This window comes from Macaca mulatta, chromosome 15 (genome assembly GCF_049350105.2).
Source record: "Macaca mulatta isolate MMU2019108-1 chromosome 15, T2T-MMU8v2.0, whole genome shotgun sequence".
NCBI lineage: Eukaryota > Metazoa > Chordata > Mammalia > Primates > Cercopithecidae > Macaca > Macaca mulatta.
Window position 1 is genome coordinate 100,427,008 of NC_133420.1, and position 10,762 is coordinate 100,437,769.

A 10,762-nucleotide genomic window follows, 5' to 3' on the forward strand; every position below is an offset into this window, starting at 1 on the left:
GACATGATTCAGTAGATTAAAACATGATAAAATAGGCTGTGCAAGGTGGCTAATCTCTGTAATCTCAGCACTTTGGGAGGCCGAGGTGGGAGAATCACATGAGGCCAGGAGTTTGAGGCTAGCCTGGACAACATGGAGAGACCCTGTTTCTACAAATGAATAATAATAATAATAATGATCTTGTCTGGTATTGTGCTGGAGGGCAGATATTCTCGGAGCAAATAGTTCAAGCTCTACCTTTTTCTCCAGGTGCAAAAACGCCATCAACTATTAGGGCTTATAAATGGGAGAAAATACGTGAACTGAAAAAAGATATCCTTAGACATTTTTATGAACCAGACTATTCTCAGGAACCATGAAATAGGTTACAGCGTTTGATTTGGTATTCCTGTGTTTTCTGATCTATAATTTTCTTCCTCCTATTAAAATTAGCTAGACTTTTGGCAGGGGGAATTTGCAGTGAGATTGTGCTGTGTCATTTATAACCTAGGGCCCATGTCATGCTGCCTGAGCAGTTAGTGAATTCTGGTTTTCAGTACTATAGTAAGTACTAGAGTCAGTTTACATTTATCCTTGTAATTTAAGGGAACATTGTTATGGCCTTCTCTCTTTGGGGAGGTTTTAAGTGGCCCAGAAAATTGTTCAGCAGGACAAAATCGCAAATGGCAATAAATAATGGATCAACTCTTAGCAATTTTAGATGAAGGTAATTTTTCAGCAGTACTATGTGTAATGTAATACTTTGTGTTCTGTTCACCTTCCATCCCAAGTAGAATTATGAAGCAGTGTCCTGTCTCCTAAGTATGTTCATAATTTTTCCATTTTTTATTTTTTAACTTTATTTTTATTTATTTTTTCTGAGACAGAGTTTTGCTCCTTTTGCCCAGGGTGGAGTGAAATGGCACAGTCTCAGCTCACTGCAACCTCCACCTCCTGGGTTCAAGTGATTCTCCTGCCTTGGCCTCCCGAGTAGCTGGAACTACAGGCGCCCGCCACCATGCCCAGCTAATTTTTGTATTTTTAGTAGAGACAGGATTTTGCCATGTTGGCCAGGCTGGTCTCGAACTCCTGCCTCAGGTGATCTGCCCGCCTCGGCCTCCCAAAGTGCTGGGATTCCAGGCATGAGACACTGTGCCCAGCGAATTTTTCCATTTTGAAAAGTTTCCCGAATTGCAACTCAGGCTCACGAATGATGCAATTTTTTTTTTATGAGCATAAATTATCCAGTTCCCGCAGGGTTTTACGGATTTGTTTAGTGGATACTTGACTCTCTAACTCAGCCTTCTGGGAGTTCTGCAGCCCACAGAGCAGCCACCTCACCTGTGCAGGTATTACTTTCCCAGAACCAGGCTCATCCTGATAGGTCAGGGTGCTTCTCCGTACTGCCCCAGGATGCTTCCCTGGAGACGAGTCTAAGCACCTTTGGGAAAAACAGCCTGACATTTTGGCATGGCTCCTTTATTTTGCTGTTGGATGTAAATTTTTCTGTTTGTTTGTTTTAGGTGTGGAGGGGTGGTTTGGAAAGGCAACTTTTCCCATAGCGCAGTGATATAAAAACCTACTGGGCCAGCAGCCTGAGTAAATGTTATTAACTGCGTTACCCTTGCCCGGGCAGGTTCAGGCTCACAGGTGTTTCCTGCGCATTTTGAGGACTACAGCTGGTGAAATAATTTATGTTTCGCCTCTTGTTTTTTCTTTTTTTTAATCAGGTGGGGCCATTCCTAACATACCTGCAGAAGAAAACACATCCATGTCAAGTCCCAGTTCAACCCTGGTGCGTCCTGTGAGAAGCCGGAGAGCCCTCCCACCCCTGAGGACGAGGTCAAAGAGTGACCCTGTGCTCCATCATTCCGAGGACAGAGGTGACATCATTCCCCAAGCTCTGCGCGGGGCTCTGTGCTTATTTGCTTAAAGGAGCCAGGTGAAGGCGGGTGGCTCTGGCCAGCTCAAGACCCTGCAGTTTAAGTGGTCATTTGAAGGCGTTTATGAGGTCTTGGGAAAGTAAAATATTCTACGTCCATGTTAGGATTATACATCTACCATGTCTTTTAAGGATGGTAGGGGCTGGGTGCAGTGGCTCACACCTGTAATCCCAGCACTTTGAGAGGCCGAGGCGGGCGGATCACGAGGTCAGGAGATCGAGACCATCCTGGCTAACACAGTGAAATCCTGTCTCTACTAAAAATACAAAAAATTAGCCGGGCACAGTGGCAGGCGCCTGTAGTCCCAGCTGCTCGGGAGGCTGAGGCAGGAGAATGGCGTGAACCCGGGAGGCGGAGCTTGCAGTGAGCCGAGATTGCGCCATTGCCCTCTGGCCTGGGCAACAGAGTGAGACTCCCATATCAAAAAAAAAAAAAAAAAAAAAAAAGATGGTAGGGTTTTTTTTTTGTTTTTTGTTTTTTAATTCATTGTCATCAAAAGAATTTGGTTGTACATGATACTATGCTAGGTACTACATGAAGACAGTTATGCACACCTAGTTCTGACTTCTAGATGCTGCAATCCTATGGGAATATGCATTGTCTTAAAAAAAGTCAAAAAGATTTTTGTATACTCCCTCTTTTATAATTTGTTATATATTTAATATGTATGAGTAGATGATTAAATTATTGAAATCTGACCTTGTTTTTAGAACTTTGCATAGAATGAAATACACACACCCACACACTTCACCTCTCTCTCTGTGTTGTTTGTTTGTGTATAGCTGTTACCTGAATAATTAAAAATTAAAATGACAACACTGAGTTTTTCCTGAATATATGAATACCTGAACATCTCCAAATATCTCTTCATTGTAGAAAATTATAAAAAATAAAAAAACTAAAGGGAGAAAATTAAAACCTCCTGTAACTCCACCAGCACCAGCTTCTTCCTGTGAAGTAGTCTAGCAGAGTTGACCTCTGCTCCTCTAAAACACCTATGCAAATAAAACTTTGATAATCCTCCACCCTGCTCTCTCCAGGGTCCTGTCTTGAGCCCTTGCAGTCTTGGTTCTGCCTGTCTGACAGTGTGTGTTATTTGCCACAGCTCTGGACTGACCATGTTCGAGCCAGAGAGAACATTCCTCTTGTCTCTACAGCAGCTTCTGAGTGGAGAGGAAATCCTGCCGCCTGGTACTGAGCGTGTCTCTGAAGCACAGTGGCCGGGCAGCCTGGCTTCTGATTCCCAAGACCTGCCTTCACTGTGGGTCTCCTACACCCTACCTGGCAAGTTGAGGACTCCAGCCTCAACGGGAACTTAGCTGTTTTGCACAGCTTAGGGAAATCTTTCTGGAACCCCTTCTCATTCTGCAGACCTGCAGGGGTGAAGACAGCAGCTGCTGGAGCCCTCCATTGTGGAAGGTGCCAGGTTGCCTTCAAGTGGAAGAGTGGAGACACTGACTCTGTCCTCACACATGAGTGTCTTTGGCGAGTGCTTCTGGAAGACTCTTGCTCTCTGTGACATGCATATGGCTGCCTGAGAGGACAGTCTTGAATCCTGGTTTAGAGCTCCCCGTGCCTGCCTTTCTCCAGAGGAAAAGGAGTGCTCCCCTTCTTCCACCTGCTCTCTCGCCCCCTGCTTCTTGTCTTCTTTGAATTTCTAAATTTCTGCTTATCAGGCCTTCATAGACTGATGCCAGTGTTGTGTATGCTGAAGGCTGCTGGCTGGCTTCTGGACACATAATGACCAGATCTGAGTTTTGCTTCACCCACTTCAAAGTGCAGAAGCATTCTGCTGGTCTTTACACCCTTGCTGATGTAGGTAGCCATGGAAATTAGAGCCTGCGATGGATTTCCCAGGCCCTGTGTTGACTTCCAGCATGATGTGTACTTTTTCTGCATCTAAATTTCTCTTTCTGTAATAGCTATAGATCTACCTCATATCCATGGTGTGAGCATCGATAGCACAAGTCAGTACAATGTCCTTGAGGACGTTTGGGACAAAGGTATAGTCAAAGTGATCAGAGCATTACATTCATCTGACAAGTCTTGTCTCTTCAGCCCTTTCCTCTCTTAATTGACTACTTCATCCTTGCTCCTTGGAACATCCTTTCATGGGTCAGCCACATTTTTCCTGCTTGGCCCATCCATGCCCATCTGTTTGTCATACCCCATGAAACTTAACTTCATTATGGTTTGCATTCTGGATTCTCCTCTCCACCATCTGGCTTTACTTTGCAGGTGATGTCACATGGCACGATGACATGTTTTGGGCCATATCCTATTGGAACTGGACATCAGGGAATAACCTTGTGTCATAATTGTTTTCCCCCCTTCTGCAAGATGAAAAGCAGGATGTGCATGGCTATCAGCATTTGTCACATGCTTTCCATGTTGAGTTTTGTGGTCTGTGCTTTCAGGTACGGGCATGTGTTCAAAAGGGGTTGGCCAATGGGTTCGCGTTGTTTGTTTCTGCCCACAGCTGCCCCGGTGCTCAGCTGTGAAGCTGCGACACAGACTGAAAGGAGACTGGATCTGGCTGCGGTGACTCTGAGGAGAGGCTTGAGATCGAGAACTTCGCGATGCAGACCGCGGTCTTTGATAGATTACAAATCCTACCTGGACACCAAGCTGCTGGTGGCAAGGTTCCTGGAGCAGTCCTCCTGTACCATGACCCCAGACATCCATGAACTTGTAGAAAACATTAAATCTGTTTTGAAGTCTGATGAGGAGCACATGGAGGAAGCCATCACAAGTGCCAGTTTCCTAGAACAGGTAGTTCTATTATTAATCTCAGATGTGAATCAGATAACTCATTTTTATAGCAGCTAAAGTGGCTTCTCTGCTTTCCTGCCCAAGGCAGAGTAAATTTATGGTCACAGTCTTCAGGGAAATGGGGTTGGGAGGTCAGGGGAGGGAGAGAGAGAGAGGAAGCCATGGAGCTTTCAAGTGTGGTAACTTTCCCACGTCATTCTTGGCTCAAGGGAAGAGAACCCAGTTTTCCTGGGATGTGGAAGCATGTCTGCAAAAAGAAAAGAGTGCATGCCAGGAATAGAAGCGGAGGATATGGACAATGGGGAGTGCATTCAACATTTGATTTCCTGAATTGAAGGTTTCCTTTGATAAGGCATGTTTTCTCAGCCCTTTGAAAATGATGACATAGGTGAATTTTAATATTGACAAGATTCTAAGAGGCTGTTCACATTCCCATGAAATGTTTGGCAAGATAAGCCAACAGGTCCTGAGGGAATAAACACCTTTCTTCTTATAGATTAAAAAATACAAGGCAATCCCCAAAACTGAAGCCACTTGGAGAAAAGATAGAATTGGGCATGAACATAATCCAGTTGGGTCTCAGGTTTCTCCTCTTTAAAGTAAAGGGTTGGACTAGGTAGTCTCTATATCTCTATTTCTGAATGGATGGTGTTTCCTTCTGGAAGGAGCCTTCTCTCCACCTTTTTAAAAAGCCATTCCCTTTTAGGTGTTGGCTTCATTGCTGCAGGTAGTGGGGTAGATGTTGTAGACAGCACCCCACAATGACGTATGGATGTTATGCGACTCTGTGTCTTTGTGCATTAAATGTCCAACAAATACTTCTTCAATTGAAGTGGGCTAATTTCTCAGGGTAATTACCAACTTCAGGATGTAGGTAAATTTTTAATTCAGATTGAGTAAATACCCTTCTCACTTTCCCTTCTGTTCCCCCTTTCTACCTGCTGGCCTCTTCTTACAGAAGCCAGAAGCCAAACTCTCTCCCAGTCCCTCAGGGGATTCAGGGAGAGGAATGATCTGATTCCTTGCATGAAGAGATACACGAACCACAGACCGTCTTGCGTTTGCACTCTAAAAGAGTGATCAGTTACGATTCCGGGTCAGGCTCTAGTTACTAACCTGTGTGGGGGAAACATTTTACATCCTCGTGTCCCTTAGCTACTCCAGATGTCATTCTCTGTCACCTTCCCTCTCTGTGGCCCCAAGAGCCCAATAAACAGGAGCTGCTTCTGGAAGGCTGCCAAGCTCTGTCGAGCTAAGAGCTGGAGCATTCACCAGGCAGTGGGCCTGGACCTTCTGCAAAGTCTTGCTCCCTGGGAAATAACTCTGGGGAAAAAGAACAAGCACTTATACAGTTCACTAGATGCTATCATCACAAATGGTTGCTAGATCTTTGTGCCCCAGGCAGTTTAAAAGTTCAGGTGCTGAGATTGTTGTGATAGATTTTGGGTCATCTGCAGGGCCTTCCAGGACTGGACCCTAGAGGTGAGGTTTCACAATTCCATACCTTTTCCCAGGCAGAAGGAGGTAAGGACAGCAGAAGGAGACCGGTTATTTCTGACTGTAGCTGGCTTCGCATATTGGAGCTTTTAGATCCATTTTAATTTTCACTGATATCAAAACCACTTGTCCTAACTTACTGTGTAGAACAGTCAACTTCTATGAATGTTGAACTTTTCTTAATCGGGAGACAAGGACAGACCTCAAAGACAGATGTAATTAAGTAGATTGTTAATAAAATTTAATTTCCCATCTTTGGGGGAATAATCTTTTAATGACCTTAAAAGCTCAGAATGGTACAAATGAAACAAAAAGTCATCCAAATGATTGTGCTGTGATGTTAGGTAACAGTAAAGCCCCGAGTTTTCCCCGAGCTGCTGACACTATTACAGGTCAAACAGACATGGCTGTGCAATTTACAAAAAATTGACGGGACAGTTTTCTCCTCTTCAATCCCAGTTGGATGAGGAATTTTTCATATTTTTGCCATTTTTACAGAGTAAGTGATATTATTATATATTCAAAATTATGTTTGTGACACATTGCAAAATAGATTTAGCGAAAAGAATCATTCTTAAAGACTTTTTACAAATAAATTGGCCTAGTTTTTATATTGTTTATTAAAGGATTATCAGATCCATTTGAAGCATCATTGGATGGTTTGGGTTGACTTTTTCTCTTTTGAAACAGGGTCTCCATCTGTCACCCAGGCTAAAGTGCAGTGGTGTAGTCATAGCTCCCTGCAACCTTGAAATCCTGGGCTCAGGTGATCTTCCTGCCTCACCCTCTCAGGTAGCTGGGACTACAGGCACACACCACCACGCCCAGCTAAGTTTTCTTATTTTTAGTAGAGACGAGGTCTTGCGATGTTGTCTAGGCTGGTCTAGAACTCCTGGGCTCAAGTGATCCTCCTGCCTCAACCTCCCAGTAGCTGGGACTACAGGCATGAACCACCATGCCCAGCTAATTAAAAAAAAATTTTTTTTTTTTTTCTGTAGAGATGGAGTCACACTATGTTACTCAGGGTGGTCTCAAACTGCTGGGTTGAAGTAATCCACCTGCTTCAGCCTCCCAAAGTGCTGGGATTACAAGTGTGAGCCACTGTGCCTATACTTGGTTGACTTGGTTGACATTTTATAAACCCATCACCTGGTCCCAATCCCATACCAGTGGTTTTTACTTGGATTCTTGTTAAAAATGCAGGTTCTTGAGTCCAGGCTAACTGTTCCCATTGCTATGGGAATTCTGTGGCAATTCAGCAGGGAATTCATGTTTCTGACAATACCCGTCCCTCCCTGACCCAGTAATAATGTTCAGATGCCAGTGAGGATCACTGACTTAGGCTTCAGAGAAATTAGAGAAAAGCTATGAGAAGAATGTTAAAGCAAGAAATTGCAGCGGACAAATCAGTTAAGTGTGGTTTATGGGTCTACAGCGGAAGTGGTAGAACATTTGGAGGATTTACAAAGAACCCCTGGAATTCCAGGTGAGTTCCACATTGGGAAAATGCGTTTTTTTCTTTCTTTTTCAAAGCAATTACACATTAAGATAGGTGGATGGACCTAGGAGGTAGGTCAAAGGGCCACATCTGGTAAAGCTTACTTAACTTCTCCCCACCCTCTCTTTTCCCAAAGATAATGGCCCCATTGCAACCCAGCACATCCAGGGCCTGCACGCTGCCCTTGCGGAGACAGCCTGGCCTGCTGCACCTCCAGAGCTGCGGCGACCTGAGCACCTTCGCACCGGCGGGGAGGCCCCGAGCCGAGAGGAGGTCCCGGCGAGTGGAGGCTGAGCGGCCACACAGCCTCATTGGGGTCATCCGAGAGACTGTCCTGTGAACCCTGGAAGACAGAAGGCCACTCCAAGGGAAAGGATCCACATCCTCTCTGCCATTCCTGCCTGAGAGCTGGGTCCCCCTCAAAAAAAGGAGCACTCTGGAGGACACGTTTTCCCACCTGTTGGCTCCCGTGTCTGCTGACCGAGGACATTCAGGAGTAAATGCACAGGTCGGTCCAGGCCCGTCTGGGTTTGGGATGCACCACGTTGGAGGTTACGAAAGCGTTGATCCTCTCCTTCCCCTGCTGGGCCTCGCGGCATTCCCAAGGGTCACATGCCCTGGCACGGGCAGAAACTGGGCTAATGATTCTTTGCCCGCCTCACCCCTCGCGTCTCTCTTTGTTGCTAAGTTCTTTCCCTCTTGGAAGGACAGATCTGCCTGACCGCTATTTATAGCTGCCTGTGGCCTTTCACTGCTCTGTGAATTGGCAGGAAATAAGGCGATTAACCCTATGTGTCCACAAGCCTCAAGCCTTGTTTCAGGTCACCCTCAAATCACACTTTCTTTAGGCAAAACCAGAAACTTTTTAAGTGACAAATTTTAATGCCAGACATTTAAGGAGAGGATTATTGTTGATTCCATTTACCCATGCTTGCAAAACTAGACACCCCTAAGGCAGAACTGAGAATAAAAATGTTTACTTTGGGCCACTGGGCTTGATGTGTAATATTTGTTTACACTTAGGTAGCCAGGCCTTACCGTACAGAGGGCTGGGAACTTGGAAGGCCACTGAACCGGTTTAATTTATAAAGCACCTAAAACCCGTGGATAACGTGTCCTTCATTCCTTCAGCAAGCGCTTGGCTGGATGGCTTCATGGAGCTGCCTTCTCATGGGATCATGAACAATAAATCAATGAAGTAATTACAGATTGAGGATTATTGCTGAAAAAGAGCAGTAGGTGGTTAGAGGGGCTTCTTTGAGAAAATGACACTTGAGCTGAGTCATGACTTAGCGGGTCAGGGAATAATGTTCCAGGTAGAGAGAGGTGAAGAACAGCAGAGGCTACTGTGACCACAGCCCCGAGTCAGGGCGGCGGTGGGCAGTCGCTGCGCAGGCTGCCTGCTGTGCTAGCAATGAGATACTGTTAAGGAGTTTTCATCAGGAGAGTGATGGATGTCAGCATATTTTCAAAAGATCACCATGCTGCATGGAGAATAGTTTGGGCCAGACACGAGTGGAGGTGAGGAGCTGAGTAAAGAGGTTACATAGGAAATGGAGTACTGCTTCTTGCTGGGCACTGCCTGTGTACCAGCTACTATGCTAAGAGCTTTGCACACACTCCTATTTTGTGTTTATGACAGTGTAGGTGGTGGAAGCTGTTATTGTCTGTATTTTACAGGTGTGGAAAATGAGGTTCAGTAATGTGCCCATGGTCTCCCCGCAGCTAAGGGGTGGAGCTGCATTCACACCCAGGCAGTCCAGCTCCAGAAACTGCTCTGTTCCTCGACCTCCCGAACATGAAATGGATTTGCCATTTCATGTTCCTGTGAGAAAGGGCTGTTAAGACTTCTAGCTTGCCTCCCCAGACCACAGATTCCCTGGCTCCAAGCCAACAAACAATGCCAGAGTGGGAACTGTGGTGGGGACAAGGGATGGAGGAAAGGAGGGGAAAGACACTTATGTGGAGGTGCTGAGCTGGGGTGGAAGGGGGCTGTGGAAACAGCCCTGGAAACAGGGGAGAGATGGAGGGCTGTGAACAGGCTGGGGTCTGGCCTCTTGCCTGGGGTCAGCTGTGTTTGGGGAAGAACTACAGTGACATCTCAGAATGACATTTTCTCCATTCTTATCTGCCCATTCCCAGAAACTGAATTCCCCTTCAGGCTCATGATCTTTCCATTTCTCCAGGAGTCCTCCTGTCGGCACCATAGCTGTCCACTAGGGGCTGGCCCACTGCCCCGGGTAAGCCCCTCCCTTGTTTGAGGGCCTCACCGTAGCTCTCCAACGTTCCGTGGACTGCCTACGTGGCCCGGTCTGGTTTCTTCTCTCCCTCACAGCTGCTTGTGTACCCTCAAACTGCTTTCTCCAAGTGAAGCCCTACAGCTCTTAGCCAACCACTTTGTCCCAGTCCCATAGCCAGGCAAGAGAAGGGACTGGCCTTCCCTTCCCTCACTCAGGCCTGGCTACACCTTTCTTACAGCTCTGGAATCAGTTTTGTTTTGTTTTGTTTTTTTCCTAGCTGCATCCCTCTCCACCTTCCCTTCTGAACCCTATTGCTCACCTCCACCCGCCACCACAGGCCTCCCTATGTACCTGAAAGGCTCAAGGAAGACAGGTCTGCACCACAAGTGTGGACAGTGTCTGGCTTCTAGTCTTGAGGGGACAGTCACAGAGATGGCCTCAGCCATCTCGAGGAATGAGAAATTGCCAGCAGCAACTGGAAGAGGAAAGGAGGCATAAAACCTGACAGCATCAGTTAGATGGACACCAGGAGCAAGTAGGGGCCTGGCTTAGCTTCACAGAATTGTCCCTGCAACTTGAGAGATGGCGAAATCTGAAAACCTACTTCTGCCTTCCTTCCCTGACTTTAAGGAGTATTAAAGGGGAAAAAAAAAAAAACAACACACACACACACAGAAACATATATATATATATGGTTTTTTTTTTTTTTTTTTTTTTTTTGAGACGGAGTCTCGCTCTGTCGCCCAGGCTGGAGTGCAGTGGCCGGATCTCAGCTCACTGCAAGCTCCGCCTCCCGGGTTTACGCCATTCTCCTGCCTCAGCCTCCCGAGTAG

The 10,762-nt window shown here is 46.1% G+C and overlaps 1 protein-coding gene across 1 annotated transcript in view; it reads left to right on the plus strand.

Moving 5' to 3' along the window:
• Positions 1-8,678, plus strand: part of ENTREP1 (endosomal transmembrane epsin interactor 1) — a 64,466-nt gene extending 55,788 nt beyond the window's left edge. The window contains exons 9-11 of the mRNA XM_015117864.3: positions 1,710-1,862; positions 4,402-4,694; positions 7,826-8,678. Coding sequence (XP_014973350.3) covers positions 1,710-1,862; positions 4,402-4,694; positions 7,826-8,029 — 650 coding nt within the window. The 3' untranslated portion in view covers positions 8,030-8,678. The remainder of the gene's footprint in view (positions 1-1,709; positions 1,863-4,401; positions 4,695-7,825) is intronic.
• The last annotated feature ends 2,084 nt before the right edge of the window (positions 8,679-10,762 follow it).